At 50.9% G+C, this 25,077-nt stretch overlaps 1 protein-coding gene across 4 annotated transcripts in view; it reads right to left on the bottom strand.

Moving 5' to 3' along the window:
* BABAM2 (BRISC and BRCA1 A complex member 2) overlaps positions 1–25,077 on the bottom strand; it is a 289,298-nt gene that overhangs the window by 249,993 nt on the left and 14,228 nt on the right. For all 4 annotated transcript variants that reach the window (XM_073628773.1, XM_073628774.1, XM_073628771.1 and 1 more), the window contains exon 4: positions 11,690–11,784. In XM_073628773.1, coding sequence (XP_073484874.1) covers positions 11,690–11,784 — 95 coding nt within the window. The remainder of the gene's footprint in view (positions 1–11,689; positions 11,785–25,077) is intronic.

Genomic DNA, 25,077 nt, shown 5'->3' with positions numbered 1-25,077 from the left:
GCCAATAGAAAATAAAAAGATGCTGATAATGGCCGCCGAAAACGCAGTGATTTTACCACACTTATGGTGTGTTTTTCATAGGTCATGTGACTCAAAATCGCATCAAAAACGCAACACAGTGTACATTTTTGATGCATTCTTGCTGCATTTTCAATAGGGAGGTGCGTTTTTGTTGCGTCTTTTTTTTTTAACTGACCAAATATGCACCAAAAATGCAGCAAGCAGGATTTTTAACACTACAACGTACCAGTATGAAGACATACATAGAATTTAAAGGGACGCATTTTTCTCAAGCTTTTCTTGCGCTTTTTTTTTTTTTAAAACACAAAAGTGCTTCAAAAACTGCTGTGTGTGAAAGCAGCCTATAGGCCAAAAAGGTGCAAATAATGGCCAACAAATTCATATTCATTTAAATTCATGATATTAAAGAGAAACTGCAGTCTGCTCACATCATTTGTCATAAAAACATCTTTGCCATTCTGAAGCTTCCCTCCAATCACTTTGTATATTATTTTATATACTGTATACTGGGATTCTGTACTTGCCAAATATGCTGCACAAATCTCCCTCCACTGAGTCTGGTTGCAGCCATTTTAACTGTGGGCAGCTGAAGCTGCTGCCTGTCCACTTCCCGGATTTACACAGAGGCACGCCTCCAGCTCTGCAGCTCTCATTGGCCCTCTTACGACTCCCCCCTCCCTTCCTGGTAAACTCTCACCAGGTATTTACTGGCAGAAAAAAAAATGTTTTACTATCCAAAGTTAAAACAACAAGGGCAGAAAATTTAATAGATGGAAAGATGAAAAAATGACTGAAGGATTACTATTACTATTATTACTATTACCATCTATGTGGGACAACAATATTCATCTTCATCTTGCTTGACCTAGGTATGTGAAGGTTTCCCCAGGATTTGATATTCATTTTCTTTTTATATATACAATACATGTAATTACATTTACTTAGCCCCTTTCTTGTATGCATTGTAGGATTCTAATGGACACATCGTTCCTGGATTTGCCTACTATACAGGAACCATACCTTATCCTGGGCCCCTAAATTCCCCACCTCGGTCCCCCTATGTGTGGTCTATCCTCCTATCCTCGGCTGGCTGGCCCCTCCACCCCTGACCTAGCCTGTATATCCGTATGGGCGCTGGGTTGGGGAGATCGCACTGGGCTGGGTATCCCCGCCTCAACCCTGGGTGAGACAAACATATCCAGGCTTTGTTCATCTAAATACAGTAGCAATGGGTACATACCCATTGGATACGTTACAGGTTAGTACCATCATTACATCTTCTTTCTAACTAGTGAGCCTAACCTACTATATAGATTTCTGACGTAGGCAAATTTATTTAATTCATTTATTCACTTTCCACTTTTACTTATATTTTTTAGCATCCTACTCCTGATGATTGGCTTTAAACGCCATGAAACGCGTTGAGTCCATACTCAAGGGTGCCAGGTTTACAGCGTGCTTGAATACTATGAATTATCTTACTATGTTGTTTATTAATATTTATTATTATCAATTTTGTACATTAATTCTTCATTATTGTTGTCTGTACCAATCATGTCCTTCTATGTATAAACATTAAATATGTGACTATTGTGCATCGAATATGTTTATATCGTGCCTATATTGTACACAAGAAATATTATTTTGTTCATGACAGGGACTACCCTTTGGGGATTGGTTACTACCAATAAGTTGACATTCCATACTTGCAGAGACATACACCTCATTTAAAGTCCCATAATCGCTCTTTTTATTGTTTTTGACTGAAGGATTACTTTAATTAAAAAAACAAATTTAATACGATTATATATAAAAAAATATATATTTTTTAAAAAACTTCAATTTCGGTTTTGGTTTTGTCCAAGTGGATCCTGAATTTTCGGTTTCAGCACCAGAATTTTCATTTCGTTGCACCGCTACATTTTGGCGTATTTTTTTTTCTTCAGAAAATATACATTTGATAAATAACTGCACAAATATCACCCAACATCAAACATTGCAACTACCATCATTTTATTCTCCAGGGTCTCCGTCTTCAGAAAACAAACTTTTTTGGGGGGGGGGGGGGGTTACAGTAATTTCTAGCAGGAAATGCAGATTTTATTGTGTGCGGGAGATAATTGCCCCCCGGTAGGCGAGTGGTTAATCGGTACATTGGACCACAGCGGTAAAACTTTGTTCCGGTGACAACATTGGCGCAATGTTTTCATCTCAGGGAATAAGAAAGTCTTTTGTTTGGGAGGCAGGGAGTGGGAAGGAGATCCGATGCGCTGAGCTCATGTGATCCCGGCTCTGTAGGAGGACTGATAAAAGGCTGCGATGTAATTGTAGGAAGGCGATGCCGCTTCTCATTCACACAGATAAAGAGTCCTATTTCCTGCAGCCTGTGACACGCTGACGTCACGGCGACAACACGCATTCATCCCGGATAATCTGTCTATTTGTAGTGCTGATCTGTGGAAGTGTGAAGACAATTACAGGCGAGTCACGGCTCTGATGTCACCGGATCATGAGTCACAGATCCTGGAGGATCATCGCCATTCACACCGACATCGCTCCATACACGGCCATGTGCCGCCGCTGCAGACAAACAATTAAAGGGAATGATTTACTAAAAGGTAAATAGACAGCTGCTCCAGAGCTTAGTAAATGAGCAAAAGTACTTCCATCAGCCAATCATGTGCAAGAAAAAAATTATGTTTTTTTTTTTCCCTGCATGTGATTGGATACTCTTTGCAAAGTGAAGCTTTACCTCATTTACTAAGCTCTGGAGCAACTGCACCTTGCAGAGAGCTCAGTGTATTTGCCTTGAGATTATCCACCCCACACTGAACTCAGGAACAAATACAGCATATATTACAGATGTGGTGGCTGCATTCCTTTTCTTTTTTGCATCTGGTGATCCTGCCAGTAACCCACTTCCTGTCCTAAGGTGACAACGTTCACTTACTGTGCTGTATCTATGGAGGAGCAGCGTTGTCACCCTAGGGCTACAGAACACCTCCCCCTCTGCTTTTCTCCATAAACTAGAGAAGAGGTGCTCTGTAGTCCACAGGGAAACCTGGAAATAATGTAGCTGATAAAAATTTACTTGATTTCTGGCAGGATCAAACGTATTATTTCCCATTTACTGAACAGATAATAAAATATTTTCAAAGGGATATTTAACAGAGCAAAAGGGAGAAATCGAGAGAATGTTATTATTAGGGCTCAAAGCCGTCATAATAATAATAAATCCCAAGTGAGATTTTTGTTTTCCCAGAACAGTTGTGTTCTTCCTCTGCCTGCTTTAGACTCCCCCCCCCCCCCCCCCCCAACTACACTCTGACCTGAAAACTTTTCAAGCAATGTGCTTGCAGCCCCCCCCCCCCCCAAGTGCCTATGGTTCATTTTCCCTTTCAGCCCCTCCCAGAACTCTTAGGCAGCACCCCAATATTCCCCCACACTTTTAAGCAGCCCCCAACTTCCACTGTGAACCATAACCCCCTCCTGCATATGCCTGCAGCCCCCCTTCCCTCAGCACCTGCAGCCCCCCTTCCCTCAGCACCTTCAGCCCCCCTTCCCTCAGCACCTGCAGCCCCACTTCCTCAGCACCTGCAGCCTCCTTCCCTCAGCACCTGCAGCCCCCCTTCTCTCAGCACCTGCAGCCCCCCTTCTCTCAGCACCGGCAGCTCCCCTTCCCTCAGCACCTGCAGCCCCCCTTCTCTCAGCACCTGCAGCCCCCCTTCTCTCAGCACCTGCAGCTCCCCTTCTCTCAGCACCTGCAGCTCCCTTTCTCTCAGCACCTGCAGCTCCCTTTCTCTCAGCACCTGCAACTCCCCTTCCCTCAGCACCTGCAGCCCCCCTTCCCTCAGCACCTGCAGCCCCCCTTCCCTCAGTACCTGCAGCCCCCCTTCTCTCAGTACCTGCAGCCCCCCTTCTCTCAGCACCTGCAGCCCCCCTTCCCTCAGCACCCGCAACTCCACTTCCCTCAGCACCTGCAGCCCCCCTTCTCTCAGCACCTGCAGCCTCCTTCCCCCAGTACCTGCAGCTCCCCTTCCCTCAGCACCTGCAGCCCCCCTTCCCTCAGTACCTGCAGCTCCCCTTCCCTCAGTACCTGCAGCTCCCCTTCCCTCAGTACCTGCAGCCCCCCTTCTCTCAGCACCTGCAGCCCCCCTTCCCTCAGCACCCGCAACTCCACTTCCCTCAGCACCTGCAGCCCCCCTTCTCTCAGCACCTGCAGCCTCCTTCCCTCAGTACCTGCAGCTCCCCTTCCCTCAGTACCTGCAGCCCCCCTTCCCTCAGTACCTGCAGCTCCCCTTCCCTCAGTACCTGCAGCCCCCCTTCCCTCAGTACCTGCAGCTCCCCTTCCCTCAGTACCTGCAGCCCCCCTTCCCTCAGTACCTGCAGCTCCCCTTCCCTCAGTACCTGCAGCCCCCCTTCCCTCAGTACCTGCAGCTCCCCTTCCCTCAGTACCTGCAGCCCCCCTTCCCTCAGTACCTGCAGCCCCCCTTCCCTCAGTACCTGCAGCTCCCCTTCCCTTAGCACCTGCAGCCCCCCTTCTCTCAGCACCTGCAGCCCCCCTTCTCTCAGCACCTGCAGCTCCCCTTCTCTCAGCACCTGCAGCTCCCTTTCTCTCAGCACCTGCAGCTCCCTTTCTCTCAGCACCTGCAACTCCCCTTCCCTCAGCACCTGCAGCCCCCCTTCTCTCAGCACCTGCAGCCCCCCTTCCCTCAGCACCTGCAACTCCCCTTCCCTCAGCACCTGCAGCTCCCTTTCTCTCAGCACCTGCAGCTCCCTTTCTCTCAGCACCTGCAACTCCCCTTCCCTCAGCACCTGCAACTCCCCTTCCCTCAGCACCTGCAGCCCCCCTTCCCTCAGTACCTGCAGCCCCCCTTCTCTCAGTACCTGCAGCTCCCCTTCCCTCAGCACCTGCAGCCCCCCTTCTCTCAGTACCTGCAGCCCCCCTTCTCTCAGCACCTGCAGCCCCCCTTCCCTCAGCACCCGCAACTCCACTTCTCTCAGCACCTGCAGCCCCCCTTCCCTCAGCACCTGCAGCCCTCCTTCCCTCAGTACCTGCAGCTCCCCTTCCCTCAGTACCTGCAGCCCCCCTTCCCTCAGTACCTGCAGCCCCCTTCCCTCAGTACCTGCAGCTCCCCTTCCCTCAGTACCTGCAGCCCCCCTTCCCTCAGCACCTGCAGCCCTCCTTCTCTCAGCACCTGCAGCCCCCCTTCTCTCAGTACCTGCAGCTCCCCTTCCCTCAGTACCTGCAACTCCCCTTCCCTCAGTACCGGCAGCCCCCCTTCCCTCAGCACCGGCAGCTCCCCTTCCCTCAGCACCGGCAGCTCCCCTTCCCTCAGCACCGGCAGCTCCCCTTCCATCAGCACCTGCAGCCCCCCTTCTCTCAGTACCTGCAGCCCCCCTTCTCTCAGCACCTGTAGCCCCCCTTCCCTCAGCACCTAACCACCTGAAGCCCCCTTCCCTCAGCACCTGCAGCCCCCCTTCCCTCAGCACCTGCAGCCCCCCTTCCCTCAGCACCTGCAGCCCCCCTTCCCTCAGCACCTGCAGCCCCCCTTCCCTCAGCACCTGCAGCCCCCCTTCTCTCAGCACCTGCAGCTCCCCTTCTCTCAGCACCTGCAGCTCCCTTTCTCTCAGCACCTGCAGCTCCCTTTCTCTCAGCACCTGCAACTCCCCTTCCCTCAGCACCTGCAGCCCCCCTTCTCTCAGCACCTGCAGCCCCCCTTCCCTCAGCACCTGCAGCCCCCCTTCCCTCAGCACCTGCAGCCCCCCTTCTCTCAGCACCTGCAGCCCCCCTTCTCTCAGCACCTGCAGCTCCCCTTCTCTCAGCACCTGCAGCTCCCTTTCTCTCAGCACCTGCAGCTCCCTTTCTCTCAGCACCTGCAACTCCCCTTCCCTCAGCACCTGCAGCCCCCCTTCTCTCAGCACCTGCAGCCCCCCTTCCCTCAGTACCTGCAGCCCCCCTTCTCTCAGTACCTGCAGCCCCCCTTCTCTCAGCACCTGTAGCCCCCCTTCCCTCAGCACCTGCAGCCCCCTTTCAGCACCCAGAGTAAATGTAGACCCCCTTCCCTCAGCACCTACAGCCCCCTTCCCTCAGCACCCACAACACCTGCAGCCCCCCTTCCAACAGCACCTTCAGGCCCCCCATTCAGCACCCACAGTAACTTAACCCCCTTCCCACAGCACCTATAGCCTCCTCCCCTCTTTAAGCACCCACTGTAACTGTAGCCCCCTTCCCTCAGCACCTACAGCCCCCCTCCCTCAGCAACTACAGCCCCCCTTTCAGCACCCACAGTAACGGTAGCCCCCCTTCCCTCATCACCTACAGACCCCCCCCCCCCCCCCCTTTCAGCACCTACAACATCTGTAGCCCCCCTTCCCTCATCACCTACAGACCCCCCCCCCCTTTCAGCACCTACAACATCTGTAGCCCCCCTTCCCTCATCACCTACAGACCCCCCCCCCCCCCTTTCAGCACCTACAACATCTGTAGCCCCCCTTCCCTCATCACCTACAGACCCCCCCCCCCTTTCAGCACCTACAACATCTGTAGCCCCCCTTTCCTCAGCACCCACAACCCCCCCCCCCCCACACTTCTATTCAGCATGTCTGAAACCCCCCTTTCTCCACCAATCACCATGTTTGTACCCCCTCTTCTGTCTACACCCATCACACATTCTCCTGATACCAACCAATTCATATACAATTATTGGGATTTGTTTCACCAATGACATGTAGCAGAATACATTCTGCCCTAAATTTATGAAGAAATTTGATTTTATTGGATGTTTTAGAACAGAAAGTAGAAAATATCTTTTTTTTTTTTTCAACATTTTCGTTTATATCGCAAAAAAATAAATAAATAAATAAACAGCGGTGATCAAATACCACCAAAAGACAAAGTCCTATTTGTGAGAAAAAAAAATGATATAAATTTCCTTTGGGTACAATGTTGTGTGACCGCGCAACTGTCATTTAAAGTAGAGCAGTGCTGGATAGCAATAAATGGCCTGGTCATGGGGGGGGGGGGGATAAAACCTTCCGGAGGAGAAATGGTAAAAGGAAATGTCAATTCCCTCTGTAGTTGTCAGTAGTCGGGGATTACACGTGTCTCTGACTCTCCGGATTTTTGAACTGGATGGACTTGTGTCTTTTTTCAACCTGACTACATACAGTGCCTTGCAAAAGTATTCACCCCCCTTGGCATTTTTGGTGTTTTGTTGCCTCACAATCTGGAATTCACATGGATTTGCATCATTTAATTTACAGAACACGCCCACAACTTTGAAGATTTTTTTTTTTTTTTTTTTTTATTGTGAAGCAAACAACAAATAGGACAAAATAACAGAAAAAGTCAATGTGCAAAACTATTCACCCCCCGAAAGTCAATACTTTATGGAGCCATCTTTTGCGGCTATCACAGCTCCAAGTCTCTTTGGATAAGTCTCTATGACTTGTCACATCTTACCACTGGGATTTTTGCCCATTCCTCCTTGCAAAACTGCTCCAGCTCCTTCAAGTTGGATGGTTTGCACTTGTGAACGGCAATCTTTAAGTCTGACCACAGATTTTCTATTGGATTGAGGTCTGGGCTTTGACTAGGCCATTCCAACACATTTACATGTTTCCCCTTAAACCACTCAAGTGTTGCTTTAGCAGTGTGTTTGGGGTCATTGTCCTGCTGGAAGGTGAACCTCCGTCCTAGCCTCAAATCACACACAGAGGGGTACAGGTTTTACTCAGGAATATCCCTGTATTTAGCACCATCCATCTTTCCCTCAACTCTGACCAGTTTCCCAGTCCCGACTGCTGAAAAACATCCCCACAGCATGATGCTGCCACCACCATGTTTCACAGTGGGGATGGTGTTCTTTGGGTGATGTGATGTGTTGGGTTTGCCCCAGACATAGCGTTTTCTCTGATGGCCAAAAAGTTCAGTTTTAGTCTCATCAGACCAGAGCACCTTCCTCCATACATTTTGGGAGTCTCCCACATGCCTTTTCACAAACTCAGAACTTGCCATTTTGTTTTTTGGTGAAAGTAATGTCTTTCTTCTGGCCACTCTGCCATAAAGCCCAACTCTATGGAGCGTACGGCTTATTGTGGTCCTATGTACAGATACTCCAGTCTCTGCTGTGGAACTCTGCAGCTCCTCCAGGGTTACCTTAGGTCTCTGTGCTCCTCTCTGATTAATGTCCTCCTTGCCCGCTCCGTGAGTTTTGGTGTGCGGCCGTCTCTTGGCAGGTTTGCTGCTGTGCCATGTTCTTTCCATTTGGTTATGATAGATTTGATGGTGCTCCTAGGGATCATCAAAGATTTGGATATTTTTTTATAACTTAACCCTGACTTGTACTTCTCCTCAACATTGTCCCTTACTTGTTTGGAGAGTTCCTTGGTCTTCATGGCAGTGTTTGGTTAGTGGTGCCTCTTGCTTAGGTGTTGCAGCCTCTGGGGCCTTTCACAAAGGTGTGTATATGTAATGACAGATCATGTGACACTTAGATTGCACACAGGTGGACATCATTTCACTAATTATGTGACTTCTGAAGGTAATTGGTTGTACCAGAGCTTTTTATGGGCTTCATAACAAAGGGGGTGAATACATACGCACATGACAATTATCAGTTTTTTATTTCTGAAAAATTGTTTTATGTATATATTTTTCTAATTTTACTTCACCAACTTAGACTATTGTGTTCTGATCATCACATATAATTCAGATTTAAAAAAAAAATTGAATTAAAGGCTGTAATGTAACAAAATAGGTAAAAAGCCAAGGGGGTGAATACTTTTGCAAGGCACTGTATGTAACATTCCGTGACACCTCCGCCCCGGACCCGGCTCCACATATAAGAAGAAAAACCGGTCTGACAATCTGAGAAATAAGTGACAGATTGGAGGCAAGTTTTGTACCCGGAAGAAAAGGATGATTTTCCCTTCTTCTGTCTTCTTACTGTTACTCTCTATTGTTACTTCAATGGAGGGGAAATACAGTCGGGGGAATCCGGGGGAAGAGGAGATAAACAGTCCATGAATATCAATGTGATAATAGACAAAGGCAAGTCCAGGTCATGTGACTGCGAGAGAAGATTCCAGACATGAGGTCATAATCGTATTCTCCGCAGAGTCTTCTGTACTGTTAGTGACCAGCTGAGTATAAAGTTATGTTTATATTATCAGTCTTTTTTCTGCTCACATTTTAATAGAATATTGGATCCTTTATGTATTATCGCTAAGGGTTTTGTCTTATCCAAGACTAATATATATTGACGTGAACTTTGATGTAAAAGGGCAGCATGACCCGATGAACCATCCGTCACCATAGTAACACTGTACAGAGTTTCCTGCTCTTGAATCCCGACACTCGTCACTAGACTCCTTATCCCTTGAAGAAGTCATTAGACCTGTGACGCAACGCGTCGGGAGGAACTTGTGATGTCATTTTCGGCGTCTCTGTACCCAGCAATAGCAGCGAGGAGGAAAGCCTCGTGTCCCTCTTGGATTTGGTTCCATACTTTATCATGCAAATTCACAAGATGATACTTTTGTGTCCAGGATTATCGTTTTCTTTTAAATAAATTTATACTTTTTCATCCAATTTTGCGCAATGAAATTCTTGTTTCTCTCTCTTTGAGCTACCACAGAGAGCAGCGATGATCTCCACAACCCAGGATTTACTGAAAATATCTGAGACAGCAACTCAGTCTGATTCGATTGGGATATCTCTAAGGCACGATTAGACCCAGTGGGGTCGCTTCCTGAGGTGAGCGGGCATTGCACCTGGTGATGGAGGTGGTCACCGGGTGATGTCATCTGGAGGCCCCGCCCCATATGACGTCATTGCCTGGGGCATGATGGTGACGTCATAAGGGGCGGGCCTCCGGTGACCCCGCCCTGTGCCAATATAAGTAGTGGCACACCGCGCACCCAGCATTAGAGCGGGAGAGAGCGTTGAGTCAACATCAGAAGAAGAACAGTGGCAGAAGATGACGGAGAAGACCCGGCAAAAGAGCGAGAAGATAACAGAGAAGACCAGGACAGCGGAGAAGACAGCGGACAGAGGGAGAAAAACCGGAGAGAGCTAGAAGACATCAGCGGAGAAGACCCGGGGAGGGAAGAAGAAGTGGCAGAGGCAGAAGACGTCAGTGGAGGAGGTAGTAGAGCCGGAGAGGGGAGAAGAGATCGGAAGAGACGACGGAGATGTCTTAATAAATTACTTTAAAAACATGTGTAATGTGTTTTATTTTTGACACTTTTATTTTTTAGGTAAATTGGTAGGGGTACAAATTTACCCAATACTCATTCACATAGGGTTGGGGGCCAGGATGTGGGGGCCCCTTGTTAAAGGGGGCTTCCAGATTCCCATAAGCCCCCCGCCCACAAGACCTCGACAACCAACGGCCAGGGTTGTCGGGAAGAGGCCCTTGTCCTCATCAACATGGGGATAAGGTGCTTTGGGGTGGGGGGCGCAGGGTCCCCTCTGCCCCAAAGCACCCACCCCTTCATGTTGAGGGCATGCGGTCTAGTACGGTTCGGGGGGGGGGGCGCTCACTCGTCCCCACCCCCTTTCCTGACCTGCTGGGCTGTGTGCTCGGATAAGGGTCTGGTATGGATTTTGGGGGGGACCCCAATGCTGTTTTTTCGGCATTGGGGGTTCCCCTGAAAATCCATACCAGACCGAAGGGCCTGGTATGCTCTTGGAGGGGGAACCCATGCCTTTTTCTTTTTTTTTTGCGCAGAGTTCCCCTTCAAGATCCTCAGAGCACAAGTCGCATGCCAAATTCAGGTCAGTTAAGAGACAGCTCCCATAGGGAATCATTGATTTTCACACGTCATGCGACATGAGCTCCCAATTGTCGCACCGGCGTGAACCCGGCCTTATAGTGTTAGAGATCACTGCTTTTCAATAGTGGAGCTGTTCCAGGTGATCACATTACTGTTTGTTTTATACTTAGCAGTGCTTTAGTATTCCTTTATCATCATGTCTCCCTGTATACAGTGTCCTTGTCCAACGTTACACTCTAACCACTTGCACACCGGCAATGTACCGGGTTATGCTGGACTTCAAGTGGTTGTACCGGAATGATGTGCAGCTGCAGGCATCACCCCGGTTCCGTTTTTTTAGAGCCAACAATTGGCTCTCTTGTAAAAGCAATCCTAGCGGCTAACTAGCCACTGGATTGCTTTACAAGTAGCGCGGGGGGGAGGGGAGGGACACACATCTCCCGCTCCCACCACCTTCCGCGGCTTTCTCGGACTCTCACATCCCCCGGCTGGTCGCTGAGCCAAACAAAGCCGGGATCGGCTTTCAGCTATGGTGACCTGACATCACTTCTGATTTACCCCGATGTCAACGGCGCCATTTTACAAAAATAAAAAGCATTCGAAAACACAAATCTTGGTGTTTTGAATGCTTGTAAGGGTAGAGGAGGGTTCAAACCGTACTTCATAAACTGTTAGAAACTAGAGCCGAACAAAAGCCGGAACCTCCGGGATTTGGTGTTGTATTTTTCAGGCTTATTCAATAAAACAAAGAGCAGAACTAATCTACAAACAGCGGCACCTTGAAGGAGCGACAGGCAGAACCTCAGAACCTCAGAACCCAACATACCGCACTGACAAAAGACATGAGCAACCGGTGAAATCCGGGACGGGTCATTGTAGAACTTACCGGAAGGCCGGAGGGTTCCGGAGAAAATTCAGCATCTTCTGCAAAGATGAAATCAGGAGGAAGTTCCGGGTATTTGGCATTAAACATGATGTCCCCTGAGAAGAAGAAAAAAAACACATTAATATTATTATTATATATTTTTAATTTTATAGCTCCATCATCTCATGTACTCCAAGCACAGTGATAAAGGGCCGGATTACAGCCATGGGGGAGATTTACTAAATCTGAAGCAGCTCTGCATAGTAACCAATCAGCTTCTAACTTCAGCTTGTTCAATTAAATGATTGGCGACCCGCCGAAACCCATAGACTTCGACATACAGGCACAGTGAGGTACCCGTACCCCAATGCCTGGTACCGGGCGCCCCCCCGCCCACCTACTCCCCCGTCATCGTACACAGCGAGATTTACAGCAGATCCCGCCAAAAGATTCATGGCCGGGACCTGCTGATCGGCTGTGTCCAATCACAGCTGTTGAAAAATAACACAGGGCTCTATACAGAGGGAATGATCGCTTTGTTTCTGAAACAAAATCGATCGGTAGTAAAAAGCAGCACACATTACACATTCTTAGTCAGCTTCCCTTTGACTGGTACTCTAGTCACCTTTTTTCTTTTGTATTAATACGTACGCTGCAGGGAGTGCGCCCACTCAGTGCGTGTCTGCAGGGAGCGCGCCTATTCCGTGCGTGTCTGCAGGGAGCGCGCCTATTCAGTGTGTGTCTGCAGGGAGTGCACCTATTCAGTGTGTGTCTGCAGGGAGTGCGCCTATTCAGTGCGTGTCTGCAGGGAGCGCGCCTATTCAGTGCGTGTCTGCAGGGAGCGCGCCTATTCAGTGTGTGTCTGCAGGGAGTGCGCCTATTCAGTGTGTGTCTGCAGGGAGTGCGCCTATTCAGTGTGTGTCTGCAGGGAGCGCGCCTATTCAGTGTGTGTCTGCAGGGAGTGCGCCTATTCAGTGTGTGTCTGCAGGGAGTGCGCCTATTCAGTGTGTGTCTGCAGGGAGTGCACCTATTCAGTGTGTGTCTGCAGGGAGTGCGCCTATTCAGTGCGTGTCTGCAGGGAGCGCGCCTATTCAGTGCGTGTCTGCAGGGAGCGCGCCTATTCAGTGTGTGTCTGCAGGGAGTGCGCCTATTCAGTGTGTGTCTGCAGGGAGTGCACCTATTCAGTGTGTGTCTGCAGGGAGCGCGCCTATTCAGTGTGTGTCTGCAGGGAGTGCGCCTATTCAGTGTGTGTCTGCAGGGAGTGCACCTATTCAGTGTGTGTCTGCAGGGAGCGCGCCTATTCAGTGTGTGTCTGCAGGGAGCGCGCCTATTCAGTGTGTGTCTGCAGGGAGCGCGCCTATTCAGTGTGTGTCTGCAGGGAGTGCACCTATTCAGTGTGTGTCTGCAGGGAGCGCGCCTATTCAGTGCGTGTCTGCAGGGAGTGCACCTATTCAGTGTGTGTCTGCAGGGAGTGCACCTATTCAGTGTGTGTCTGCAGGGAGTGCACCTATTCAGTGTGTGTCTGCAGGGAGCGCGCCTATTCAGTGCGTGTCTGCAGGGAGTGCGCCTATTCAGTGCGTGTCTGCAGGGAGCGCGCCTATTCAGTGCGTGTCGGCAGGGAGTGCGCCTATTCAGTGTGTGTCTGCAGGGAGTGCGCCTATTCAGTGCGTGTCTGCAGGGAGTGCGCCTATTCAGTGTGTGTCTGCAGGGAGTGCGCCTATTCAGTGCGTGTCTGCAGGGAGTGCGCCTATTCAGTGTGTGTCTGCAGGGAGTGCACCTATTCAGTGTGTGTCTGCAGGGAGCGCGCCTATTCAGTGTGTGTCTGCAGGGAGCGCGCCTATTCAGTGTGTGTCTGCAGGGAGCGCGCCTATTCAGTGTGTGTCTGCAGGGAGTGCACCTATTCAGTGTGTGTCTGCAGGGAGCGCGCCTATTCAGTGCGTGTCTGCAGGGAGTGCACCTATTCAGTGTGTGTCTGCAGGGAGTGCACCTATTCAGTGTGTGTCTGCAGGGAGTGCACCTATTCAGTGTGTGTCTGCAGGGAGCGCGCCTATTCAGTGCGTGTCTGCAGGGAGTGCGCCTATTCAGTGCGTGTCTGCAGGGAGCGCGCCTATTCAGTGCGTGTCGGCAGGGAGTGCGCCTATTCAGTGTGTGTCTGCAGGGAGTGCGCCTATTCAGTGCGTGTCTGCAGGGAGCGCACCTATTCAGTGCGTGTCTGCAGGGAGTGCACCTATTCAGTGTGTGTCTGCAGGGAGCGCACCTATTCAGTGTGTGTCTGCAGGGAGTGCGCTTATTCAGTGCGTGTCTGCAGGGAGTGCACCTATTCAGTGCGTGTCGGCAGGGAGTGCGCCTATTCAGTGTGTGTCTGCAGGGAGCGCACCTATTCAGTGCGTGTCTGCAGGGAGTGCACCTATTCAGTGTGTGTCTGCAGGGAGCGCACCTATTCAGTGTGTGTCTGCAGGGAGTGCGCTTATTCAGTGCGTGTCTGCAGGGAGCGTGCCTATTCAGTGCGTGTCTGCAGGGAGCGTGCCTATTCAGTGCGTGTCTGCAGGGAGTGCGCTGACTTTGTGTATGCTGCACCCACCGCCGCCTCTCCTGGGCTCTACAGAGGGCCAGCAGCGTTTGCTGCACTAAACAGAGAGAGAGGAAACCGAGAGTGACAAGTAGTTTGTCACTTTCGGTTCTGCCTCTTTGTTTACCTGGCCGCCAGCAGCCAGGAAAGCAGCCGATTGGACTGATCTGTGTCTGATCGGCTGCATGGGAGGCCAGAGGAGAGATTTGGGGGTTTAATAGACCCCAGATTTTTCCATAAAGATGACCAGTCATGGCCCATGATGTCAGAATCGAGGTTGTTCATCCCTTGTTATAGCAATAAAGTTAATCCAAAAAAAAAAATGTAATAAACAATAAAAAAAAAAAAATTCAAGTCCCCCTGTCCCACCGTGCTTACACGCAAATGCGAACACATACGTTACGCCCGCACATATATGTAAATGGTGATCGCACCACACGTGAGGTATTGTCACGAACGTCAGAGCAAGAGCAATAATTCTAATACTAGTCCTCCTCTGTATCTCCAAACTGGTAACCTGTAAAGACGTTTAAAACGTCACCTGTGGAGAAATTTCAGTACCGTAGTTTGGCGCCATTCCACGGGCAAACGCAATTTTGAAGCGCGACATGTTGTTAGGTATCTATGTACTCGGCTTAACATCATCTTTCACATTCTACAAATAAAAAAATTGAGCAAACTTTAGTGTATTGGGTTTTTTTTAATTTATGAAAGTGTATTTTTCCCCCCAAAAAATGTGTTTGAAAAATGGCTGTGTAAATACCGTGTGACATAAAAAAAATTGCAACACCCATCATTTTATCATCTGCTAAATAAATATAGATAATGTTTGGGGGTTCTAAGTAATTTTCTAGCAAAAAAAAAAAGAGTAGATTTTTTACTTGTAGGAGTGAAGTGTCAGAATTGGCCCGGATAGGAAGTGGTTAAAGTGGCAGTTTATATATAACCATAATATAATATAATATAATATATAAATAACATAAAATCTAAATTTATAGTACTATATATATATATAATATTATATATATAAAATTTATATTTTATATATACTTAATATTTATATTTTAGAGAGAGATAGAATATATATATACCGTATATACTCGAGTATAAGTCGAGGCCCTAATTTACCACAAAAAAAATGGGAAAAACGTATTGACTCGAGTATAAGACGAGGGTGAGAAATGCGCAGCTACTGTAAGTGGAAAAGAGGATCAACAATCCCCATTTGCAGCCATAGGTCCCCTGAACTTCAAACTCGGTAGTTAAGGGTTCCTAGATGCCCCCCTAGCTGCAGCCAAAATTTGGGGTCTCTGAACCCAAAGGGTCCCGAAATGACATTGCTGCAGATGGACACAGTTGACCGAATTTGGGGCCCCGTATCTCGGGGCCACTTAGTGCTAGGAACCCCAAATTTGGTGTGCAAACCCAGTGGTACCCCAAAAATCAGTTCAGAAAATGTCAAGCACTTTTCTGCAGCAGAGAATGACATTTTCCAAACCGGTTTTGGGGCCCCGTATCTCAGGGCCACTTGGTGCTAGGAACCCCAGCTTTGGATATGTTATGGGTCCAGTTCTACTGGGTTAGCACCTAGTGGCCCTGAGATACGGGGCCGCAAAGTCAGTTCAGAAAATGTCAAGCACTTTTCTGCAGCAGAGAATGACATTTTCCGAACCAATTTTGGGGCCCCGTATCTCAGGGCCACTTAGTAGTAGGAACTTCAGCTTTGGATATGTTGTGGTACCGGGGCCACTGGGTTTGCACACCAAATGGGGCCCCAAAGTCGGTTCGGAAAATGAATTTTTTTGCTGCAGAAAAGTGCTTGACTCGAGTATATATATATATATATATATATATATATATATATATATTTTATAATTGATATATACACTATACTTATATTTTATTATATCAATCATTAGGGTGATGATTTCTGCGGGGCGGAGGGATTATAGCGTAGGGTGGGGGGTGCACAACAGTTTATTTGGTCATTTTTAAATCAATTTTCACCCCAAATACCATGAAAAGCGGGAGGTGTGACCTCTGGAAGCCGTGTAGTGAAGGGGTTAAGTCTCTGGCAGAGCGACTCTCCAGGCAATCAGCGATCTGCAGATGATTTCCGGTGGGTGATCAGATCACGATATGTTTACCGAGGAAGTCAGCCTTCACCCCCCTCCCCACCGCAGCAAAATTGTGGCTCTCTGACTTCCAGCTGATGTTATAAATAAGACGGTGTCAGAAGCGTTAATGCAGCTGAAAACCGCGCAGGAACCCGCCGCTGCTCCACGCTGTGCTGAGACCGCTCACTAGTGTCCAAATATAACAGCACCGCCGTCCATCCCACTGAGGGGCGATAATCGCAGCTGTTCCCGGACCCCCCCCTCCCCTCCCCCCACCTTCCTGTGCTGGAGGAGCACAAAGTGTGACATGAGCTTCCCTATTTCCCAATAAACACGCATTAATTAACCGCTTCTGCCCCGGAAGGATTTACCCCCCTGCGTGACCAGGCCATTTTTTGCGATGCGGCATTGCGTCACTTTAACTGACAAATGCGCGGTCATGTGACGTTGTACCCAAATAAAATTGACGTCCTTTTTTTTCCCCCCAGAAATAAGAGTTTTCTCTTGGTGGTATTTGATCATCTCTGCGTTTTTTTTTATAAACAAAAAAAAAAACAAAAAAAAGCGACAATTATGAAAAAAAAAATATTTTTTATTTTCTGCTATAAAATATCCAGTTAAAAAAAAATATAAAAAAATAATTTATTCATCAGTTTAGGTCTGCTACACATTTTTGGTAAAAAAAAAAAAAAAAAAAAAAAAAAAAATCGCAATTATCATATCTTGATTGGTTTGTGCAAAAATGATCACGCCTACAAAATAGGGGATAGATTTAGGGACTTTTATTTATTTATTTTATGTTTTTGCTGGCAATGACGGCGATCTGCGATTTTTAGAGGAACTGTGACATTGCGGTGGACAAATCTGACCCCAAGTGACACTTTTTTGGGGACCAGTGACATTATTACATTGATCATGTGCTAAAAAAAATGCACTGTCACTGTATAAATGACACTGGCAGGGAAGGGGTTAACAACAGGGGTGGGTCAAAGGGGTTTACTGTGTTCCCTGGGTGTGTTCTAACTGTGTGGGGGATGGGCTCACTGAGACAACACAGAGATCGCTGTTCCCCATCACTAGGAACAGCCGATCTCCATGTTGTCCGGTCAGAACGGGGATCCGCCTTGTTTACATAGACACACCCCCCCGTTCTGCCTCTGTGTACTGCCATCGCGGGCGGCCATAGTATCTATTGCATGAAATGACGCTCAGGTACAATAGATCCGATCTGCCGCTGTATATGGACTGTAGCGGGTCGGCAAGTCGTTAAATGTACCTTTTGTTTTGCCAGCTCCTCCCTCTTAGATTGTAAGCTCACAGGACCAGGGCTCCTCTCACCCTCTTGTATTGAATTGTACTGTTTGTCTCCCTTTACATTGTAAAGCGCTGCGGAAACTGTTGGCGATATATAAATCCTGTATAATAATAATAATAATCTCTTTATACGGGGGGGGAGGGGAGGGGTATGGCAGATGCAGGGCTTATTTTCAGCTGGAACGCAGGGGAGGTAATGGCTGCTGGAGGGTCTATTAATGCCGGCTGCTGGGGGATCTATTTTTGCATGAGGGGGGCCAATGTTGCTAGGGAGGTCTATTGTTGCTGGGGGGGGGTCACTTGTTGCTGGGAGGGATCTACTGTTTAGGGAGAGGTCTATAGATGCTGGCTGCTGGGGGTCTACTGTTGCTGGGGTGGTATTTTGTTGTGGGAGTTCCATTGTTTCTGGGGGGGGGGGTCTATTGCTCTGCAGCGGTTCTATTGTTGCTGGTGGGGATTCAGTTGTAGCAGGTGTACCCCTCCCCCTCTGGGTGATCTCTGTACATTGCAGGGAATAAGCCCCTCCCCTCTGGGTGATCTCTGTACATTGCAGGGAATAAGCCCCTCCCCTCTGGGTGATCTCTGTACATTGCAGGAAATAAGCCCCTCCCCTCTGGGTGATCTCTGTACATTGCAGGGAATAAGCCCCTCCCCCTCTGGGTGATCTCTGTACATTGCAGGGAATAAGCCCCTCCCCTCTGGGTGATCTCTGTACATTGCAGGGAATAAACCCCTCCCCCTCTGGGTGATCTCTGTACATTGCAGGGAATAAACCCCTCCCCCTCTGGGTGATCTCTGTACATTGCAGGGAATAAACCCCTCCCCCTCTGGGTGATCTCTGTACATTGCAGGGAATAAGCCCCTCCCCCTCTGGGTGATCTCTGTACATTGCAGGGAATAAGCCCCTCCCCCTCTGGGTGATCTCTGTACATTGCCGGGAATAAACCCCTCCCCCTCTGGGTGATCTCTGTACATTGCAGGGAATAAACCCCTCCCCCTCTGGGTGATCTCTGTACATTGCCGGGAATAAACCCCTCCCCCTCTGGGTGATCTCTGTACATTGCAGGGAATAAACCCCTCCCCCTCTGGGTGATCTCTGTACATTGCAGGGAATAAACCCCTCCCCCTCTGGGTGATCTCTGTACATTGCAGGGAATAAGCCCCTCCCCCTCTGGGTGATCTCTGTACATTGCAGGGAATAAGCCCCTCCCCCTCTGGGTGATCTCTGTACATTGCCGGGAATAAACCCCTCCCCCTCTGGGTGATCTCTGTACATTGCAGGGAATAAACCCCTCCCCCTCTGGGTGATCTCTGTACATTGCAGGGAATAAGCCCCTCCCCCTCTGGGTGATCTCTGTACATTGCAAGGAATAAACCCCTCCCCCTCTGGGTGATCTCTGTACATTGCAGGGAATAAGCTCCTCCCCCTCTGGGTGGTCTCTGTACATTGCAAGGAATAAACCCCTCCCCCTCTGGGTGATCTCTGTACATTGCAGGGAATAAACCCCTCCCCCTCTGGGTGATCTCTGTACATTGCAGGGAATAAGCCCCTCCCCCTCTGGGTGATCTCTGTACATTGCAGGGAATAAGCCCCTCCCCCTCTGGGTGATCTCTGTACATTGCAAGGAATAAACCCCTCCCCCTCTGGGTGATCTCTGTACATTGCAGGGAATAAACCCCTCCCCCTCTGGGTGATCTCTGTACATTGGAGGAGAATAAGGAGTTAATGAAGGCTGATTAGAGTAAATGAAGGGTTAATAAGGGGTTAAGTAGAGGAACATTTGTCATTTCTTCATCCCTTTGATCTGCAGATGAAGAAACAGAAAGATACAAAAAGAAACAATGTTTCTTTTTATGTTAGTGTCTCAGAAGCTGAGCAATGTTGTTAATAAACATTGCCGGCTGTTTTTTTTTTTTTTTTGACAGCTCCAATTATTGGACCCCTTTAACACTTCAGTTGTCACCAGAGGAGACCCACCGACAGCTCATAGAATCGAGCCTGAAAGGATCGTTTTCAGGTATCGGTGGGTTTGCGCGAGTTCCGATACTTGTGCAAATACTCGGTATGGGCACCAATGCCGATAATAGTATCGGTGCAACCCTAATTATCAATCAGCTGCTGCACCTGCAGGGATCTAATGGGGAAAGTAGCTGGGTCTGCATCCCTTTAGACGTGATTTTCCTAATGGAAGTATCTTGACATAAAGTACATTTTTGTTTCGGGGGATGCCCAAAATCTGATTTGTATCTTAGTGCAGACATCTGGGAATATCAGTGAGCCAATCACACAAGCAGGAAATGACACTTCTGGGGGGCGGGGTTCTGTATACCATCTGTGTACAGGGCGCCCCCAGGTGGCCATATTGCATTTTACAGAAAATGACAAAGCTGCAGATTGGAAGGGAAAATCATTATTAATAACATTCAATTACAATATGACTTGTGTAGCAATTGTATATATAAATATATTTATTTTTTTTCACAAGAAAGTGGAGTTCCCCTTTAAGTAAGATGTCTACACACAGCTGTACAGAATGACAATCTAAATGGCGTCTATCGCAGGTTCATGGAATGAAAGCGACGCTCCGGGAAGCACAGCTGGTTAATAACACGGTCATTATCGCTATTCTGAGCTGCGCCAAGTTTAGTCCGAGCGACAGCCAGAGGAGGCGATTCTCAGCACAAGGCAGAGGAAGAGGTACAGAGGATGAACCCCCATCCCCCCATCCCCCCATCCCCCACCACACAGAGGATGAACCCCCATCCCCCCATCCCCCACCACACAGAGGATGAACCCCATCCCCCACCACACCCACCATCCCCCACACAGAGGATGAACCCCAACACCCCCATCCCCCACACAGAGGATGAACCCCATCCTCCCATCCCCCACCACACCCACCATCCCCTACACAGAGGATGAACCCCCATCACCCCCATCCCCCACCACACAGAGGATGAACCCCATCCCCCCCATCCCCCACACAGAGGATGAACCCCATCCCCCCCATCCCCCACCACACAGAGGATGAACCCCATCCCCCCCCATCCCCCACACAGAGGATGAACCCCCATCCCCCACACAGAGGATGAACCCCATCCCCCACATAGAGGATGAACCCCCATCACCCCCATCCCCCACACAGAGGATGAACCCCATCACCCCCATCCCCCACACAGAGGATGAACCCCATCACCCCCATCCCCCACCACACCCACCATCCCCCGCACAGAGGATGAACCCCAACACCCCCATCCCCCACCACACAGAGGATGAACCCCATCACCCCCATCCCCCACACAGAGGATGAACCCCATCACCCCCATCCCCCACCACACCCACCATCCCCCACACAGAGGATGAACCCCAACACCCCCATCCCCCACACAGAGGATGAACCCCATCACCCCCATCCCCCACACAGAGGATGAACCCCATCACCCCCATCCCCCACACAGAGGATGAACCCCCATCCCCCACACAGAGGATGAACCCCATCCCCCCCATCCCCCACACAGAGGATGAACCCCCATCCCCCACACAGAGGATGAACCCCATCCCCCCCATCCCCCACACAGAGGATGAACCCCCATCCCCCACACAGAGGATGAACCCCATCCCCCCCATCCCCCACACAGAGGATGAACCCCCATCACCCCCATCCCCCACACAGAGGATGAACCCCATCACCCCCATCCCCCACCACACCCCCCATCCCCCACACAGAGGATGAACCCCATCACCCCCATCCCCCACCACACCCCCCATCCCCCACACAGAGGATGAGCCCCATCCCCCACCATCCCCCGCACAGAGGATGAACCCCATCACCCCCATCCCCCACACAGAGGATGAACCCCATCACCCCCATCCCCCACCACACCCCCCATCCCCCGCACAGAGGATGAACCCCCATCCCCCACCATCCCCCACACAGAGGATGAACCCCATCACCCCCATCCCCCACACAGAGGATGAACCCCATCACCCCCATCCCCCACCACACCCACCATCCCCCACACAGAGGATGAACCCCCATCACCCACCATCCCCCACACAGAGGATGAACCCCAACCCCCCATCCCCCACCACACCCACCATCCCCCACACAGAGGATGAACCCCATCCCCCCATCCCCCACCACACCCACCATCCCCCACACAGAGGATGAACCCCATCACCCCCATCCCCCACCACACAGAGGATGAACCCCATCCCCCCATCCCCCACCACACCCACCATCCCCCGCATAGAGGATGAACCCCATCCCCCCCATCCCCCACCACACAGAGGATGAACCCCAACACCCCCATCCCCCACACAGAGGATGAACCCCATCACTCCCATCCCCCACACAGAGGATGAGCCCCATCCCCCACCATTCCCCACACAGAGGATGAACCCCACCCCCCCCATCCCCCACACAGAGGATGAACCCCATCACCCCCATCCCCCACCACACCCCCCATCCCCCACACAGAGGATGAACCCCATCACCCCCATCCCCCACCACACCCCCCATCCCCCACACAGAGGATGAACCCCATCACCCCCATCCCCCACCACACCCCCCATCCCCCACACAGAGGATGAACCCCAACACCCCCATCCCCCACACAGAGGATGAACCCCAACACCCCCATCCCCCACCACACCCACCATCCCCCACACAGAGGATGAACCCCATCCCCCACCATCCCCCGCATAGAGGATGAACCCCAACACCCCCATCCCCCACCACACAGAGGATGAACCCCAACACCCCCATCCCCCACCACACCCACCATCCCCCACACAGAGGATGAACCCCCATCACCCACCATCCCCCACACAGAGGATGAACCCCATCCCCCCATCCCCCACCACACCCACCATCCCCCACACAGAGGATGAACCCCATCACCCCCATCCCCCACCATATCCCACACAGAGGATGAACCCCATCCCCCCCATCCCCCACCACACAGAGGATGAACCCCATCCCCCGCCATCCCCCACACAGAGGATGAACCCCAACACCCCCATCCCCCACACAGAGGATGAGCCCCATCCCCCCCATCCCCCACACAGAGGATGAACCCCATCACCCCCATCCCCCACCACACCCCCCATCCCCCACACAGAGGATGAACCCCAACACCCCCATCCCCCACACAGAGGATGAACCCCATCACCCCCATCCCCCACACAGAGGATGAACCCCATCACCCCCATCCCCCACACAGAGGATGAACCCCATCACCCCCATCCCCCACACAGAGGATGAACCCCATCACCCCCATCCCCCACACAGAGGATGAACCCCATCACCCCCATCCCCCACCACACCCCCCATCCCCCACACAGAGGATGAACCCCAACACCCCCATCCCCCACACAGAGGATGAACCCCATCACCCCCATCCCCCACACAGAGGATGAACCCCATCACCCCCATCCCCCACCACACCCCCCATCCCCCACACAGAGGATGAACCCCAACACCCCCATCCCCCACACAGAGGATGAACCCCATCACCCCCATCCCCCACACAGAGGATGAACCCCATCACCCCCATCCCCCACCACACAGAGGATGAACCCCATCACCCCCATCCCCCACCACACCCCCCATCCCCCACACAGAGGATGAACCCCATCACCCCCATCCCCCACCACACCCCCCATCCCCCACACAGAGGATTAACCCCATCACCCCCATCCCCCACCACACCCCCCATCCCCCACACAGAGGATGAACCCCATCACCCCCATCCCCCACCACACCCCCCATCCCCCACACAGAGGATGAACCCCATCACCCCCATCCCCCACCACACCCCCCATCCCCCACACAGAGGATGAGCCCCAACACCCCCATCCCCCACACAGAGGATGAACCCCATCACCCCCATCCCCCACCACACCCCCCATCCCCCACACAGAGGATGAGCCCCATCCCCCACCATCCCCCGCACAGAGGATGAACCCCATCACCCCCATCCCCCACACAGAGGATGAACCCCATCACCCCCATCCCCCACCACACCCCCCATCCCCCACACAGAGGATGAGCCCCATCCCCCACCATCCCCCGCACAGAGGATGAACCCCATCACCCCCATCCCCCACACAGAGGATGAACCCCATCACCCCCATCCCCCACCACACCCCCCATCCCCCACACAGAGGATGAACCCCAACACCCCCATCCCCCACACAGAGGATGAACCCCATCACCCCCATCCCCCACCACACCCCCCATCCCCCACACAGAGGATGAACCCCATCACCCCCATCCCCCACCACACCCCCCATCCCCCACACAGAGGATGAACCCCATCACCCCCATCCCCCACCACACCCCCCATCCCCCACACAGAGGATGAACCCCATCACCCCCATCCCCCACACAGAGGATGAACCCCAACACCCCCATCCCCCACACAGAGGATGAACCCCATCACCCCCATCCCCCACCATCCCCCACACAGAGGATGAACCCCATCCCCCCCATCCCCCACCACACAGAGGATGAACCCCATCACCCCCATCCCCCACCACACAGAGGATGAACCCCATCACCCCCATCCCCCACCACACCCCCCATCCCCCACACAGAGGATGAACCCCAACACCCCCATCCCCCACCACACCCCCCATCCCCCACACAGAGGATGAACCCCCATCCCAAATTAATAAATGTAATTTATATTTTTTATTGCTGTGATGTCTGTTTAAAATGACTTACCTGGCGCCTACAAAATCCCACCAAATTATCTCTCTGTTTGCACTAGATACCTAACATGCCACACCTTAAAACTGCATAAACTCGTGGAATGGCAACAAACTACATGACCTAAAACCTCCATAGGCAATGTTTTAGGACTCCTTTCACACTGAGGTAGTGTTCAGGCGTTTTAGCGCTAGAAATTGCCTCTGAAAGGCGTCTGAAAAGCACCTCCCATTCATTTGCACGAGTGCTTCCACACTCGGGCGGTGCGCTTGCGGGACGTTAGAAAAAGTCCTGTATGCAGCATCTTGGGGGCGGATTTGGAGCGCTGTAAAAAAGCGTTCCATAAATACCCCTGCCCATTAAAATGAAAGGGCAGCTCTTCTGAAGAGCCTAATGCCGCGTACACACGACCGGTTTTCCTGTCGGAATAATCCGAAGGTTTCTCCAACAGAACTCCATTCAAGCGGTCTTGCCTACACACGGTCAACCCCAAGTCCAATCAAAGTCCGACCGTCCAGAACGCCGTGACGTACAACACGTATGACAGGACTAGAAAAAAGAAGTTCAATAGCCAGTAGCCAATAGCTTCCGTCTGGTACTTGTTTCAGAGCATTCGTCATTTTTGGTCCGTCGGAACAGCATACAGACGATCGGTTTTCCAGATAGGAATTGGTTCAGTTGGAAAAATTTAGA

The sequence above is a fragment of the Aquarana catesbeiana genome, linkage group LG04, assembly GCF_042186555.1.
Source record: "Aquarana catesbeiana isolate 2022-GZ linkage group LG04, ASM4218655v1, whole genome shotgun sequence".
Lineage (NCBI taxonomy): Eukaryota > Metazoa > Chordata > Amphibia > Anura > Ranidae > Aquarana > Aquarana catesbeiana.
Note: the sequence above shows the minus strand (reverse complement) of the source record. Positions and strands in the feature narration are given on the sequence as shown.